The 18,592-nt window shown below is 44.7% G+C and overlaps 1 protein-coding gene across 6 annotated transcripts in view; it reads right to left on the bottom strand.

Annotated features, from left to right (window-relative positions):
• The window catches only part of LOC106601175 (RNA binding protein fox-1 homolog 2), a 45,857-nt gene extending 27,265 nt beyond the window's left edge, over positions 1 to 18,592 (bottom strand). The window contains exons 1-2 of one of the 6 annotated variants that reach the window (XM_082971421.1): positions 17,607 to 18,592; positions 5,787 to 5,837 (exon numbers count right to left, since the gene is read on the bottom strand). In XM_082971421.1, the coding sequence (XP_082827547.1) occupies positions 5,787 to 5,837; positions 17,607 to 17,852 (297 nt within the window). In that variant the 5' untranslated portion in view covers positions 17,853 to 18,592. The remainder of the gene's footprint in view (positions 1 to 5,786; positions 5,838 to 17,606) is intronic. The other 5 variants (XM_082971420.1, XM_045715165.2, XM_045715166.2 and 2 more) reach the window with 5 other exon arrangements.

Raw genomic sequence — 18,592 nt, 5'->3', positions numbered from 1 at the left:
TTTTAATCATTTATTTATTGGATGGCAGCTTGTCAACCCCATGTTAGGCTGGCAGGCAGGCAGCTCCCCCTCACCTCCCCATGTTCATTACCCAGAGAGGAAACAGCTTCAAACTGCTACGGCCCAATTCTACACCTTCACAACATGTATATTTATTACTCTGCATTGCGCTTTTTCATTTCCTACACTACAGTACTGTTGGGGTTCGATGGGAGAGAGGAGAGCAGTTCCCCTGCACTTCTTGTTTTTTTTCTCCCCTTTTCTGCCCTGCCTGCAAAACGTCTATGCCAGTATGCAGACATCTGCTGAGGCTGGCTACTACAGAGGGGAGAGAGAGAGATGGAGAGATGGAGAGAGGGAGGGAGGGAGGGAGGGAGGGAGGGAGGGAGGGAGGGAGGGAGGGAGGGAGGGAGGGAGGGAGGGAGGGAGGGAGGGAGGGAGGGAGGGAGAGGGACCAAAAGAGGTGATGGGAAAGGGGTAAACGAGGGGCTGAGAGAGGCTGAGAGAGGCAGCGGATGCGAGCGAGAGATAACGGGATAGAGATAAAAGGATAAAGGGATGGGGAAAGAGCGAGGGATGACGGGATTAGGGTGTAAGTGAGGAGGATGAGAGGATGAATGGGGGATGATCTAAGGATTAACTACACAGACTGAACACACTGATAAACACACAGATGCACAGCCATATTTATTGTGCACCCTGGCAGGCACACAAACACACACACGCTTTCAAACAAAGGGCTATTTCCATCACACTCTCTCTCACACACATACATTCAAACAATGCCCCTCCCCCACAAACACAGATCATCATAAGGCCATGCATATAGGGATGCACTGATATCCCTAATCAATATTTTCTTGTCCATGATGGATTATATATATCGATATGGCAATATTAATTTGAAGGCCAATGCGTGCATCCCTACATACCAACAAACAATACATAGCTCTACTAATTAGGTAGATTGAATTTGACTATTAAAAGGAGCAGGCTGGTCCAGCCGGAGAGGTAGAATACCTCATGATAAGCTGCAGACCACACTATTTACCAAGACACTTTTCATCTATATTTTTTTTTTTAGCTGTCTATTTACCACCACAAACTGATGCTGGCACTAAGACTGCACTCAACAAACTGTATAAAGCCATAAGCAAATAATACTCGTCCAGAGGCAGCGCTCCTAGCGGCCGGTGATTTTAATGCAGGAACACTGAAATCCGTCTTCCACAATTTGTACCAGCATTTAACCTGTGCAACTAGAGGCGAAAAAATGTCTAAATCACCTTTACTCCACACACAGAGACGCATAACAAAGCTCTCCCTCCCCCGCCATTTGGCAAATCTGACCATAACTCTATCCCCCGGACTCCTGCTCACAAGCAAAAACTCAAATAGGAAGTAGCAGTGACGCCCTCAATACGGAAGCAGTCCAATGAAGCAGATGCTAAACTACAGGACTGTTTTACTAACGAGACTGGAATATATTCCGGAACTCATCCGATAGTATTGAGGAGTATACCACATCAGTCACTGGCTTCATTAATAAATGCATCGATAACATCGTCTCCACAGTGACCGTACGTACATATCCCAACCAGAAGCAATGGATTATAGGCAACATCCACACTGAGCTAAAGGCTAACGCTGATGCTTTCAAGGAGCGGGACACTAACCCAGACACAAAAAAAAATCCCACTACGCCCTCTGACAAACCATCAAACAGGCGAAAGAGTCAAAACAGGACTAAGATCGAATCGTACTACACCGGGTCTGATGCTCGTCGGATATGGCAGAGCTTGCAAACTATCATGGACTACAAAGGGAAACTCAGCCACGAGCTGCCCAGTGAAGTGAGCCTACCAGATGAGCTAAATGCCTTCTATGCTCTGAACCATGCGTGAGAGCACCAGCTGATCTGGACAACTGTGATCACGCTCTCCGTAGCCGATGTGAGTAAGACCTTTAAACAGGTTAACATTCACAAGGCTGCAAGGCTAGACAGATTACCAGGACGCATACATGCACTGACCAGCTGGCAAGTGTTTTCACTGACATTTTCAACCTATCCCTGACCTGGTCTGTAATACCAACTTGTATGTCCAAGAATGCCAAGGTAACCTGTCTAAATGACTATAGTCTCGTAGCACTCATATCTGTAGCCATGAAATGGTTTGAAATGCTGGTCATGGCTCACATCAATACCATGATCCCAGACACCCTGAATCCACTCCAATTCACATACCACCCTGACGAGATCCACAGATTATGCAATCTCTGTTGCACTAGACAGTGCCCTTTTCCACTTGGACAAAATACACATCTATGTGAGAATGCTGTTTATTGACTATAGCTCAGCGTTCAACACCGTAGTACCCTCCAAGCTCATCACTAAGCTAAGGACCCTGGATATCCTGACGGACCACCCCCAGTTGATGAGGGTAGGCAACAACACATCCACCACGCTTACCCTTAACATGGGGGCCCCTCAGGGGTGCGTGCTTAGTCCCCTCCTGTATTCCCCATTCACCCACAACTGTGTGGCTGCGCACGACTCCAACACAATCAATAAGTTTCCCGACGACACGATGGTGGTAGGCCTGATCACCGACGATGATGAAACAGCCTATAATGAGTGTGATGCCTGGACAACAACCTCTCCCTTAACGTCAGCAACACAAAGGAGCTGATCGTGGACTACAGGTTACAGAGGGCCAAGCACGCTCCCATTCACATCGACTGGGCTGTAGTGGAGCGGGTCGAAAGCTTTCAGTTCCTTGGTGTCCACATCACTAAGGATCTATCATGGTCCAAACACACAAACACAGTCATGAAGAGGGCACAACAACGCCTCTTCACCCTTATGAGGCTGAAAAGATTTTGAATGGGCCCTCAGATCCTCAAAAAGTTCTACAGCAGCACCATTGAGAGCATCTTGACTGCCTACATCATCGCTTGGTATGGCAACCGCAAGGCGCTACAGAGGGTAGTGCGTACGGCCCAGTACATCACTGGGGCCAAGCTCCCTGCCATTCAGGACCTCTATACCAGGCGGTGTCAGAGGAAGGCCCTAAAAAAAATGTGAAAGACTCCAGCCACCCAAGACTGTTCTCCGATGCACCAAGTCTGGAACCAACAGGAACCTGAACAGCTACTGCCCCCAAGCCATAAGACTGCTAAATAGTTAGGTAAATAGTTAACCAAACAGCTACCCGGACTATCTGCATTGACCCTTTCTGCACTAACTTTGACTCAGTAAACAGTAGCAGCAGCAGCGTATGTGCTATCTGCCACTTTATTCCTAGTTATATGTACATATCTACATCAATTACCTCACACCCCTGCACATCGACTCAGTACTGGCACCAGTTGTATATAACCAAGTGATCGTTACTCATTTTGTATCTATTAATACATGTTTTATTTTTATTTTATTTCTCAATTGTCTTTCTCTGTATTGTTATTAAACTGGGTAGTATGGCCGAGTGGTCTAAGGCGCTGGATTTAGGCTTCAGGCTCTCTGGAGATGTGGGTTTGAATCCCTCCTCTGCCAACGTTGATATTATCGGGGCGGCAGCATAGCCTAGTGGTTAGAGCGTTGGACTAGTAATCGAAAGGTTGCAAGTTCGAAGGCAGTTAACCCACTGTTTCTAGGCCGTCATTGAAAATAAGAATTTGTTCTTAACTGACCTGTAAAATAAAATAAAAATCTTGGGTGGCAGGTAGCCTAGTGGTTAGAGTGTTGGGCCAGTAACCGAAAGGTTGCTAGATCGAATCCCCGAGCTGACAAAGTAAAAATCTGTCGTTCTGCCCCTGAACAAGGCAGTTAACCCACTGTTCCTAGGCCGTCATTGTATATAAGAATTTGTTCTTAACTGACTTGCCTAGTTAAATAAAGGTTCAATTAAAAAAATACTAAAATTATTAAGGGCCCCCTAAGTAAGAATTTCACTGTTAGTCCACACCTGTTGTTTACGAAGCAAGTGAAGAATAAAATTTGATTTGAAACAAAAATACATACATATAAATTAAGGATGAAAACACAATAAAGCCAGAAGGCTTATTTCCATTGTGGTCCTAGGTATGGATGTGATTTTGCTGCAGTAAATGCACAACACACTACTGACCCCACAGTCAAACGTATTATTTTCTATATCAGCAGAGGCAGATACAGCACTGTGTGGTCACTGTATACTGACTGACTAGAACCATCATGGCTTCTGAGGAGGGGCACTAGACTCAGACCCTACCAACCTCCAGACAAACCAAAATACATAGGGTTTCGGCTAAGCCACAATGCATAAACATTGTCCCTATTGACTCAGCCAAACCTACAGCCAGATCAACCAACACACAATAGCCCATAGGAACTCCAGCTAGAGTGTAGGTAAGTTAGACTAACTCCTCCAACCCTTTGCATGACAACCGGCTCAACTCCTGTGTACCCGATTACATCACTAACAACTAGCTAGCAAACATTTGTTGTATATTTGACTAGTCTTGAATCAAATAAGTAAGTTATGATCCAAACAAACACATGAGAACCTAACTATTTTAACAACCTTACCAAATGCATGTTATTTCAGATGTTTCTAGCCCAATGGTATTCAAACTTCTTCAGCTGGGACCCAATTCCCTCGGCAAGAATTTCTGGCATCCCCATTTTTTTTCTCAGGGATTTCTCACCAAATCTAACATTGGTCAAATTATTTTTACATCAACAAATAATATTCAATTCGTTACATTTTCATCTCTTATCAATATTAAAAGAAAAACCAAATACATTTACTCAATAAAATTGTATTTAAAAATAACATTTGTAAATTGTCCTACACAATAAACCAAGCATAATATAGCAGGCACTCTTAATTTTTATAAAAATATATATTTTGGCAACCCCACTGCAGTTCCCCCGTTCCCTCCCAACTTTGAATACCACTGGTCTAACCTGTAAATTACCTCACCACAGAAAGCTTAACTTCAATATGGTGGCTCACTTGCTTCAGTCTCTATCCTCCCCTCCTCTCGCTTTCCCTCTCTCCTGCCTCTTCTACTTTCCATCCACCCCCTTTCTCTCCAGCACAAGCAGCGAGCGAACTGCATTCCCAAGAAAGGAGTAGAGGAGGAACGCACGTTGGAGGAAAAAACACATAATGGAGATAAAGCTGTGGAGATCCATCATGTTGAGAGGAGTGGGAGGGCAGGCAGACCAACACCCCCCTCCTGTGGCTCTGCCAGAGACCTGCACTCACATCTCAGCCATGACAACAGACAGAAGACACAGCACTGTGCTGCTGCTCCCAGGCAGATAAGAGACTGTCAGAAACAGCCCTGTCTGGCGCACATAAGGTACTCATTACTGGAACCGATATTTAAAACCGCGTCCAAACCCGACGACGCTGGGCCAATTGTGCGCCGCCCTATGGGACTCCTGATCGCGGACGGATGTGTCACAGCCTGGATTCGAACCAGGGACTGTAATGACACCTCTTGCACTGAGATGCAGTGCCTTAGACTGCTGCGCCACTCGATATGGAGGGAGAGCACAAGAAACTAAAAGAAAGAAGGAGAAAGAGAGCAGGGGAATGTGGATTGTGGAAAAATGTGCACAGCAGACAGGCAGATCAAATTGATTCAGAGAAAATGTTGTCACAGTTTCTGTAGGCTGTTCGTGTTGGGCCTTCTGAAGTACTATAATAGTACTATAACGTGTTTCATGAAACTCCACGATACATCCATCAATTATACCTAAATTAAAGGAGACTTCAGTAAGATGGTACTCTTACCTGGCTGTGAGGTGGGTATCCAAGGAAACCTGGGGTTAAAGGGTCGTTGTTCTAAAAAAAATAAAAATAAAGAGAGTTAAGGGTTTGGAAAATGTGATGTGACTCAACATGAGTCTAACATTTTGCAATGAAGTCTATTTTCAGCTCCCATCTTCACCCCTAACAAAGTAATATGCTCCAGAGGAGAAAGAGCCTAGCTGTTACTTGTGATGGGGGAAAAATGGATACAGTAAGATATCAGGATATCATTTTTGCCGATCACATGATTTAGACAATTTCGCAATATTATGTTTGTACTAGTGTGCTGTACCTGCACCAATACTCCAGTACTTTTCCTTCAAAGCTTGTTCTCCAGCTTGTTTTTAGCAGTTTTATCAAAACTTGTTTTCTCATGGCTCTCTCTAGTCCCTCTGCAGCAGACGTATGGTGAGCAATATGTTTGGAATCGCAACACATATAGAATCGTAAGAATTGCATTACATATCGTATCGGCACCTAAGTATGGTGATAATATTGTATCGTGAGGTCCCTGGCAGTTCCCAGCCCTAGCTGTATACCCTACAGACCAATACATTTATGAAAATACGTATGGTGCAGGAAAGAAGCAGGGAAATTAAGGGGGAACATTTCACAAAGGATTATGCAAGTTAACAGTTAACATGATGACTCTTTTGGTTTAGACCCGGAGCGCTGCCTCAACCATGTAGAGCAGCTGGTGAATCATTCTGCAGCCAGGCCAGGTCCTTATTCAGCCGACAAAACAAATTGCACTCCGCAACAACAAAAAGAACGGACCCTTCCCCCGTCCATGCCCCAGAATGTAGTGTTGTGGTTAATTGATCTGTAATTACTTGTAATTAGATTATTTCTGTCACCCCTCCCTCTCCCCCTGGCAGAAGAGCCATTGTTCATGGCAATGTAAGAGGAGGGAAAAGAACGGGGGAGAGGGGGTGGGATAGAACCATAGGGGAAAAGTTAAACCAAACAATGATATTGACAACAGTAAGGAGAGAGGATTCCAGCGATCCCGTCTGATATGCTAGCAGTACACTGTGCAGGGAAAAGAGGCAGAGTAACAAGACTCCGGCCTTTTCAATCAGGGAAAGGAGGGTGGAACATCCTACGTGTTAAAAAGGGTGAATGTTTCCACTGTGTTTGTGCTAAAAGACGAGAGTCAGCAACTCATTTTAAAATCATACACTATCTCCATTAGCTTCCATTCAGTGAGCAGCCAGTGCTGGTGTAATGTAGTAAAAAGGTGGTTGTGGCCTCTTCATTGTAAACAGACAGAGGTAACCTCCTGCTTCTGCCCCAACCTGCTTCCTGGGGGAATTGGTCCCTCCCTACTATCATTTTTTCAACCAATCATGGGAAAGGCCTGACTCAGGATGCCATGGCGACAGCACGGGAGAGATTCCTTCTCAGAAAGCTAGCTGTGCTTACTGCACTAACCCTGGATGGGGCTCCACAGCCACACCACAATGAGACATGGCGGTGGTAGAGAGAGGGAGTGGCAGAACTGATGGGGTCAAATTGGGGTCATGATAGGGCTGCACCAAATGTTTGATGTATTATGATAATTGATTATAATATGTTGTATTAATAGAAGGGGAGGGGCTATGGGACCCCTCCTCCTCTACATTTATAGGGTCCTAACCTACAGATTAACTATATATGTATTCATTGTAAGGTTTTAGAATTGTTCCACAGTCTTTAAGTCTCTGCCTATTATAAAGAAATGGGGGGTCTGTGAGAAAGCATTTCAAAGATAAACAAAGAGCCCTGCAGGGGAGTAGAAGAGATAAGAGGCTAGTCAGACATACCTCTATAAATCAACTTGGGGGAATGGGCTTTTACTGCTGAGGCCTTAGAAAACACTGGAACTATTGTATCTCTTGCAAGTTTGTATAGCTGTGTATGCATGGGCTTGGTCTGAGGAGTAGCAGGTAATGACATCACAGGGGGTTGACTACAAGCATGATAAAAGCAACTTGGACTTTTCCTATGGGGCAGAACTCATGAGAGACATCAGATCGTTATGTGACGTTTGATCTTTGACTTCTGTCTACAGCTGTATTTTGATAAAAATGTTTATGATTTATAAGTGCACATTTTGAGTGTTCCTTATTTGTTAAGTAAATAAAACGGAGCACAGAAAAACGGAACCAACATTTGGCGAGCTTTCCAGGACGGAATCTGAACCCCCCTTCTCTGATCACCAAATTGTAAGGTAGGCAGACACCTGTTATATCGAAGTCTGTAATTTATAAGAAGTGGGTGTTCAGTGTTTCGCTGGTATGTAAAAGCGCCGCCTCCCTCTTGTAATTGTAAAAACAAAGGAACCTAAAATGTGCATGTATAAGACAATGAATGTGTGGTAATTGTTGTATGTCAATGTGTGTTATATGTTATATGTACTAAGAAGAGTAGCTCGCGTGTTGGGGGTGCTGGGGTAACTTCCGGAAGGGTACTGAAGAGTAGTTAGGATCAGAAGCTGTATCTAGCGTGAAAGTTCTGAAAACAGGCGATAACCTGGAAGATAGGAATAATGTTGTCTGTCCTTATGTGTTTGTTTGGTGTGAGTGAAATGCGCAGTGGGTGAGGAGATAGCCAATTCTCGATTTGTTTATTTGGTCTGAGGACTGAGGGGCCGTTAGAAGTAGATTTTTGATAAAGAGGAGGATGAGGAACAGTATATAGATAAAGGCATTACATTGGAATAATATAAGAAACGGATTTTTGGATGTGAGGACGGCAGGAAGGAGTTCTGTCATTGGATAAGAAAAGCTGTGTTTGATAAAGATAAGATCTATAAGACGTATATTACCCTACACCCTGAGGAACTAGTAATACCCTCAACAGATTTTAGATTAGTTGAAATACGACCTATAATTACTTGTAGGTGGATAGATAAGGAGACTTTTAAGTGAAATAGCTGGAGGAGGTTGTGTTTTATGGACATATGAGAAGACAGTGGAGGAAATAGTTAGAACTGATACAACTCCCACTACTGACATTATTGCAGGTTAGATAATAGGCTAACATAGGGCACCTACACTATTATCATTACACGCAGACTATCTAAATAAAAATCCGCAGCACCGTGGCACAGTCAAACCAGAATGAGGAGATAGGAGCAATGAAGCCTATCACGCCTGTTGAATATATGCAAAATATGTTTCCTGCTGTGGAATGTACATTCACTTTTAAGAAATGGCATGTTTGGACTGAGATGGCAGGAGAACACAGATTTCCAATGGCTGGTTCATTCAACAAGACTAGGTTGGATTTAGTCAAGGAGATAATTCAGACAGGAAGAATGGACAAGGAGAAGGGGATGAGGAAGAAGTGCCCTTGTATCAGACACTGTGATGGGGGATGATGGTGCTGGGAGAAAAAGGAGGCACAGTTCCTGTAGGGGGTTTCCCTCGCCACCCCAACTCACTCCACATAAAGGGACAGACTGGAAGACAAGACCCTAGATGGCTGCTCAAGTTGTTTCTACAGGCTCACCCCAACCACAGCCTGCAGCTCCCCCACATTCACATCAGTCACACCTGTGAACCTGGTGCCTGAAGGGTCTGTGCTTTTCACCACTTAACATTATGGTGACCCACAAACATGGACTGGAAAAGGACGTGGACCCGCCAGAGCCCTTTGTGAATGGAACTACACTCAATGCTGGACCTGTGGGCAGTTGGGGCATGTGAGTTTGCAGTGTGGGGGAAATGGAAGAGGAAGAGGTTACAACGGGGGAAGAGGAAACTTTGTGTCTGCAAGAGGAAACTCAGCCACAGTACCACTCGCCCTGAGCTGGAAATGCTCCCTGGGCCACTTATGCCCTATGGACAAGGAGGACAAGTTAATGACAGAGGACAGCCGTGGCCAATGGGAAATCACAACACTAACAGTTATTATTTCCCTCCGAATCAACAATGAAGGCGCCCGACTCCCCTGCTCCAGTATGAATTCAATGATGGAAGAGAAGAGCCAATGGATACTCTTAATGTTAAGGACATGACCTATCATTTATAATAGACACTAAAGCTCACTGTTCCTGTTTAGGCAAACCTGGACAAGTTGTTGGAGAGCTTCCCTGAGCAAATCATCAGTAACAATAACAGGGACATCGGGACAGCCTAGGAATGTGTACCGGACAAAGACTTTTTTGATGTACCACTGCTTGACATGGTGTTGTTCGTTGATGAATCTGCCTATATAGATCAAAGCACAGGGAAGACACGTAAGATTAGCTGAAGTAGATGTGGAAGGTGATATAGAGGTTATACCAGACCATTTATCAGCGCAACAGACAGATTTATTAGCTGAAAACAGCTTGTGAATTGGGGGAAGGGAAGGCCCTTACTTGCTAGTGGGGTTTAGAGAGCAAGAGGGTTTACTAATACCACAGGCACACCTATTAAAAACAGACCTTATGTTGAACCGGTGATTGAAGATATGTGAAAACCTAACACATTGGCTATTGTTAAGGTTGAGGCACACACGGGTTGGTGTGATTATGCTAGAATTGGTAACAGCATAGCTGATGAGGTGAACAAATTGGCTGTTTCCCGTTGTCACACACATGCATTTTATTTTTGATCGTTTGGTTTGTGTCATCTGAAACTACTGATCTGAGAAACAGCATCAGGCTGGTATTCTCAGTCACCAGGCGTGGAGGGAGAGAGAGTGTTCTCTCTGTCCCAGGTCTGGCTTATGGCTACATCTTTTGTCTGGCATGCTCTGTTTACCATCAACCACGATCTTTAATATTTGCCGATTGGCTCATGGATTGAGCCATTCGTCAAAGGGGGGATTTAGGAGGAGATGATTTTGGCCCAATGGTTTTGCCAAAATTTTAACCAACGCAATAAAAATAAATAAATAAATAAATGTGAAAAAACAACAAAAAACAGTTAATTTACTGTTGCGCAACATGTTTGTTATATAACATAGACAAGGGAACTCCACTGCAACCAGGGAAGTTCCCCACTCCAAAAGGACCTTTTGTCCACCTTGCTATGGATTTCATAGACATGGTAGAGCGAAAAGAAACAAAGAGATACTGCCTGGTGATAATTGACAGGTTTACCAGGTGGGTGGAACCATCCCACTACCAACTGCGTTGCGCGAACAGTTGCAAAATTGCTAGTTAGGGAAATTTTACTAGGGTTTGGAGTGCCTGAGGTTTGTCTGCAGACAATGGGACCCATCTCATAGGAGATGTGGTTGCCCAAGTGGCCAAAATGATGGGTGTTGACCAGAAGTTTGTGTCCATCTATCACCCGTGGAGTAACGGGATTACAGAGAGGCTAATTAAATGATCAAAGAAGGATTACAAAAGCCTGCCATCAAAAACAAATGAGCTGGGTGGAATGCTTGCCCTTGTCCTCATGAAAATGCGCAGCAGCCTTAACAAAGGTATTGGGTGTACACCTTATTAGATGTTAACAAGACGACCAATGAACACCCCAGGGGTGAGACCTATGACTGACCGACAGATAGACATAACTGAGACATAGTGTGACCGTCTTGAGTACATGAAGGAACTAACTTCTGTTGGAAGTTTTCTCCATTCTCACACTAGGAAAGCAGCAGAACCGATCCCAGGTGAGGATCCAGATGCTCTAACCATCTGTATAGGAGACTGGGTGAAACTACGAGTCCATAAAAGACAATGGAACCAGCCAAGATGGAAACCATCCTGCTTGGAGGACACAGAGGAGGAAAGAGGCTGAGACCCACCGATGAGGAGGGGCCAGAGGAGAAACGGGGAAGACCACAGCCAGAGGAGAAACGGGGAAGACCACAGCCAGAGGAGAAACGGGGAAGACCACAGCCAGAGGAGAAACGGGGAAGACCACAGCCAGAGGAGAAACGGGGAAGACCACAGCCAGAGGAGAAACGGGGAAGACCACAGCCAGAGGAGAAACGGGGAAGACCACAGCCAGAGGAGAAACGGGGAAGACCACAGCCAGAGGAGAAACGGGGAAGACCACAGCCAGAGGAGAAACGGGGAAGACCACAGCCAGAGGGCCGAGACCAAAGGCCAGAAGAACCAACAGAGGGTTCAGCCACAGAACCTGAAGAGTCAACAGATGTCGAGGACACCATCATACACACACTATGGTTGTGAAACAAGAACATTTCAACCATGGAAACACACATGCAGGGTATTTATTGTTCTCCAAATCCTACTCGTTCCCTTTGTGGACGGGGATGTGGAGAATAATAAATGGGTGGAAGCAGTGACAGACATAGGATTACAGGGGAAGGGGAACACATCTGGCACACGGGTAATGATTTTCCAGAAACCCACCTCCACAGCCTTTCTGTGGGGAACCCAGGTAGTACCAATTGGAAAGAATGATTTTGGATGTTAATCAACAATACTAGGGTTCGACAAAGAAAAAGCAATTATACGATTCTGATGTTGGTCACTAGGGGGAAGGAAGCAGCATGGGAAGGAGGATTATCCAATAAGTCAATAGGTAACAGTTCAGATGCAGCTAAAGGATTTAAGGAGGGTGGATCCATTGAGAGTAAATGGAAAGGTGGACGAAGGTTCCTAGCGAACAACCAGGTAACATTTCCCAGCTGATTAAATGCATAGGACCTCCAAAAGTACAATGGAGGGAGTATCTGACGGGTAGTAGATGATGTGTTGACAGGATTAAAACCCACAATAACTCCCCCTGTTTGTATCTGCAACTCTGGGAATGTGGATGTAGGAAACACCACTACTTGCCTGTCTTACACAGACCTAAAAACGGATACCAGTAGTTTTGGTGTACTGGATGGGCAACAATTGATAACTTGGGTAAATATGTCAAACATAGGCAAAGGCATGGGGACACCTCCGGATCATTTCTGGATCTGTGGGGGTAAAGGCTACATGTTCCTCCCCATGGGATGGAAAGGGTGTTATTATCTGGGGAAAACTGAACTGACAGTAGCAACATTACTTGCTTTTGAGCTGCTGAACAGTTCACTGCAAATTAGTATCAGATCGAATGGCAGAGCTAAAAGAGCATAGGCTCAAAATAATGAGGCTTATGGACATGTGCTGTCTCAGGTAGAGACAGCCCTAGTAATGTTTTCAGGTGCAGGAGTTGAACTAAAGGGTAAGGGGATTAACAATTTGAAATACTCCATGCAGGCCCTTACTAATTTGAAAGTACAGGGTTTTACTCAGTTGTCACTAAATGTGCAGAATTTGAAGGCAGTAGTGACCAGAGACGAAATGGCACATATTGGCTAAAGACAGAGGGGCCTGCAGGGCCCTTGGAATAGACGATGAGGATTACTGTGTCATGTTGCTTCCTGACTCCTGTGACAACATGACAGCTATTATCAATGACCTGGCCAAATTAGGTTGTACTCTGGGAAAATCTGACAAATTGGACACTGGTTTAAGGGTGTATTTTCACGTGATGGGTAAGGTAATGACATGATTGTTACACTTCTGGTTGGGCTACTGTGCTTTGCTGTTGCTTTCTGCATAATAAAGTGATTGGCTAAAAATACTGTTGAACATTTGAGGATGTGACAAGAAGGGAGCAAACTTACTTCATGTGGTAGAAGGAGGAATGGGAGTATAGACAGACTCACCCCACCACCACCAGCATTCCAGGAACCTCAGGAGTTGTTTCTCCCTTTAGCAGGCCATCCCTGGGATCAAATGGATCCGGGGGATTGCCAAATCTGTTTCATTTCAGAGGAGAATATTATGATTGATGGTGTGAGACTCTGGGTGAGTCTCAAAGGGGGGAATGATGGGGTCAAATTGGGGTCATGATAGGGCTGCACCAAATGTTTGATGTATTATAATAATTGATTATAATATGTTTGATCTTTGACTTCTGTCTACAGCTGTATTTTGATGAAAATTGTTATGATTTATAAGTGCACATTTTGAGTGTTCCTTATTTGTTAAGTAAATAAAACAGAGCACAGAAAAACTGAATCAACAGAACAAAAACAGGGAGGGGAAAGGGGAATGAGGTCAATCAAACAAGTAGAGAGGGACAACACTTGACGGGGCACAGAGAGCGTTTAAGTAGTGAGCAGCAGAAGTGAGTGACAGAGTGATGTGTGATGCTGTCTGGACAGTACAGACTATAGCATACATGACCCATGCCAGAGGAGTGAGGTGTATGCTATTCAGCCCAGCAGTGTCCGGGCTCCCTCTCCTGCATATAACAGCCCTCTCTTTGTCTCCCCCTATCCACTTCCTGTTTCATCTGGAACCAATTTCCCCCTCGTGCCTCATCCCCTGGGGGAACACACTCCTCAGTGCGCCGCATTAAAGTGGGAGAGCCGCCGAACGGACAGTGCTGTATTCAGCAACACACGAGGTAAAAACACTGGTAGTCTTCAAAGGCTGGACAGTGGAGAACTGATGAAGATGCGACACACTGAACATTTGAAAGGACGCTGGCAATGGCAATGTAAACCCAAGTGAGTGTAACTGACAAGGCACCATCAGTGGGAAAACAATGTAGCGCATCACTTGGAAACCAGAACTACCCCACACGATTCAATACATAACAAGGTTGCAGTAAAAAAAAAAAAAAAAAAATTCTAGTAGAAAGGCAGGATGAAGAGGGAGGAGTTTAGGTTAGAACAGGGGGAGGGAGAGGAGAAGAATTTGGTAACATCTGGAATCAATCTGTCTGGAGGAAAGGGGGAGGGAGACGAATGGGGGATGGAGGAAAAAGAAAGAACAAGAGAGTGAGATGGAAATTAGGAGAGAAAGAAAGGGGTGGAAGAATGTGGGGATTAAGAAAGACAAAGACAAGAAGTGAAAAATACAGCAAAAAGAAGAGACCAAGAAATGGAGACAATGACTCATACTCCAAGAATGTCATGTGACTTATATTTCCTTAAATGGTGGGGGAGGGGGTCTGAACTTGATACTCATTGTTAAAACACACATACACACACTTTCTTTTGCGGGGCATATGGCGCTTTGGCCAAGTATGCATATCAGGCCTGCTTTGAGTTTGAAGTTTTTCAAGCTTTTATTACGCTCAACGAAAGTCATGAGACCCTCTTTCATGCAGATACAGACAGTAATTTAACAGGGTACCATCCACTTTGGTATTAATTACACACATTTACAGTAGAGGGGTAGTTATGAGGTGTGGCTGCTCTGAGGGCCAGGAGTTCCAGACTATATGGATCAGAAATGTACAGACACACCTCATACAGTGACTTTCTCTCTGTATGCTCTACTAAAGGGCGTTGCTCTGCTGGGTTTTTCTCTCCCCGACTTTCTATTTTAGGAAAAGTTAAAAAGTTGAGAGTTGGAGCAAATGGGCAGAAAAAGAGAGCAGTGGAGGGAGGAGGGCAAAATGGCATGAGGTCAACAGATGGTGAGGGAGGAGGGGGATGGGGAAGAAGGGATGGAGGGCTCAGACAGAGGGGACAAAAAGAGGAGAAAGAAGACAGGATGAATCAACGTTACCGACAGGGAGACATTCGCGGGCGGAGATGGAAGTACATATGACAGTTTGGGGGCAGCGGGGTAGAAGGGGAGGTGACAACAACATGACAACAATAACCAGTGTCCAGAGTTAACATGTGAGTGTAAGTGGCAGGCCCTGCATCTGATTAAATGAGTGACGGACTGTAAAAAAAGGGGGAAAAAGTTTGAGCACTGTTGTGTTGAGCAACATCTTGAAGAGAATTTTGAGCTTATCTCAAGGGGTGAAAGGTCAAAGGTGACACCGCTGCATTGCGCTCAAAGTTCAGTGACAACCATTAGTGAGTGTCCACTAGTGTGCTGCACATTATAACTCCTACTTTTTTCTTTGGGGTTTTAATGACAGCCAATGTTCCCGCAATTACTAGTCAACATTCCCTGGTAGCCTGATAGTTTCATAGAATACTGCACCTTTGGAGCTTATCTGTGCAAAACTGTATCATTTTAATGGTTTGTTTATATCGTAGTTTCCCCCTCAACACTTGCCCACCCTCTCCCACCTTTGCTGTCCTCCCCTTGAAGCGATCAGTCTGGTTAATGCTCTCTCCTAAATGAGCTTTGATCTCGTTTAGCGCGACACAAAGCCTCTTTACTGCCAACGATAGGATAAATCTGCTCTCGGGGAGCCGGAGGGAGGCATATACAGCACACTGTACACTATCAGGCTGGTCTAGGGCACATCAATACTGCATAGTGGGGGGGGGGGGGGAGAGAGAGAGAGAGAGAGAGAGAGAGAGAGAGAGAGAGAGAGAGAGAGAGAGAGAGAACGGTTGGGACAGTGAGCAGGGGTGGGGAGGTTTGTCTCACTGGCAGTGCACACTCAAATTCTATGGACCAGGAGTCAATTAGCAATCTGGAAATATGCCTTAGGGGGAGGATGACGGAAACAAAAGAAGAGGATGGAGATGAGGACACTCCTCTCTCATTTAATATGTCAGCCATGATTTAGGCTGTTACCCATCCTGTCCTCTGGGTAGCAATGAATATCAAATAGCTATCCATCGCCGCACCAAAAATATTTAGTGAACTCATCTTCTCAGCACTGAACATGATGTCACCTACAGGACTGGATGATGTAATCCAGTCTAATAACATTAAGCACCACCATTGTAATTTCTTAATTTTTACCTTTAGTTATCGTCAAACCTCACCTAAGCTGCATAGAGGATTTTTCTACATCTTTCTCCTTCTCTCGTATTAATGTTCTCTCTCATAGTGTATATCCTGCCTTCTATCCTCCTGTTTCTTCCCTCTATCCTGTGGGCGTATTTCCAGCCTGACCCACAACGGCAGAAGATCAATATAAGTGATTGGCAGCGAGATCCTGTTGCACCTCTCATTGTCACACCATCTACACGTAACCTTTTGTCATCACCATTCATCCATTATATGGTGTGAGGAACATGGCCTGCCCATTTGTCATTGCAATAGATATGCAGCAGTACCAATTAAAGCATTTTCCCAATCCCCAGGATTCAATTATCCACAGCTGACCCTGAACCATGTTTGACTGCTGCCTCAAACAAAAACACTATGTCAGCTATTTTCAATGATGCTTACGGATACTGTATGTGCATGTAATATCACTGGTTAGCCGAAGAGCAGAGCACTGTTGCTATGCTGTATCAGCAGTCAAGTCATGGAGAGGCCCATAGCTAGAGGCAAGGTATCCTAAACCCCTTTCCTTCCTACTCCCTTATTCACGAAAAGGGGTCTGTTCTTTGTCTCTCCCATAATGACCCCTCCCCCAACCTCCTGTCTCTCTCCTCTTTTTAGCAACTAGCTCCAATCACAGACCAGGGGGACTGGCACAAATTACTGTTCCCAATGCAGGTACCCTCCTGTATCGGAGGCTTTGATGTGATGCCCATCGACAAAGACAGACCATCATGGTAAAGGCGGGAATATCAGTGTGTACATAAGTGCAGTGCACGTAAATGCATGAACGGCCCTTGTGTATCGTCGGATCTATGCTGTAGCTTAACTGTCATTGCCGATAAACTGTGGGCTATCATATTACCTTTGTCTCGGCCATAATCATGGTGTTAGTCTAGCTGCCACGAGCACAGAGCAATGTGCAAGACACGTTTAGTACCTAGATTGTAATTCTACCGCACGTTCGTTACTGCAGTTGATGCGACGAGGCATGCTATTGATAGGTGGGCCTGCCTGTCAGCAGAATCATGATGTTCTTGAAACAATAGACGTAACGTGCTACTGAAATGAAATCATTTAATACAGGGGTTACAATGTTGTACACATTCAATGAAAACAGCACATCGAACGGAAACAAACAACAATTTGGCTTAATTTGTTGATATTCTACTCCTTACCTGTCCAATGTCACCAACACCCACCGTCCCGTCTATCCTTGGCCGTTTGCACTCTGCTCCTACTAATTCAGTCAAAGCTGCAGCTGTTTGCTCAGGATCCCCTCGTTTCATTCCCCGGACTACTGCTGCTGGACCCCCGGTCGTGTTCACGTGGGGACCGGTTGCTGTATCAATGTCCTTTTCCCGGTCCATCATTCCCCGAGTAACGGGTAACATTATGGATGCGACGTCGGTCGACATTAACATTGGACGGCAGCTAGTCTACACTTACAAGTCTAGCTACCTTTGACTTCTTCCCTATTCTGGGATAAGGAATGCTATTCCTTGAATGTGCAAATAGCTGATTGTAGCTGGTCTTCTCGGCCAAATGTATTGTACCGCTAGCTAGATTGTTATTGTCTAATCAATACAGAACACCATGACCATGTGTGGCTCGTGCACATTTCACACAATTACTAGCCTTAGAAAAATAGTCACAATAGAACACGTAAACCAAGTAAATACAAAACACAAATTTCTTGCTAATTAGCTAGCTACACATTCCGCTACCTCGTAACAGTAGCTAACTAGCTAGCTAACGATACTTTTTTTCTCCGCCCAATATAGAAAATGTTAGGAAATTATTTGAATCACTAATCTTCTCCTTGCGAACCAATGCGCCCTCCGCTCCCAACCAAATATATTTTTAAGCCCTTCTTTGCTTCCACCTTCTCTTTCTCCTAGCCTTCTTTTTACCACCGTTCTTTTTCTCGCAGTATGTTCAATGAATTCTAGTGGCGTGTTCGGACTGGCGAAGAACACGATTTCCTCTCTATCGTGTACGTCCCGATTGGTGTGGTATGGAACGGACCGCAGAGAGTACACTGATCTGGTGTCAGTTTGTTTTATTTTCCATGTGCTAAGATTACGATAGGGGTAAACAATTTAGACGGGTCCTAGATCTGCCGTCTCTATATTCCCCTCCTTTTCCTCTGTCGTATTCCCTC

The sequence above is a fragment of the Salmo salar genome, chromosome 03, assembly GCF_965601325.2.
Source record: "Salmo salar chromosome 03, fSalSal1, whole genome shotgun sequence".
Classification (NCBI taxonomy): Eukaryota; Metazoa; Chordata; class Actinopteri; order Salmoniformes; family Salmonidae; genus Salmo; species Salmo salar.
This window is presented reverse-complemented; position numbering and strand designations above follow the sequence as displayed.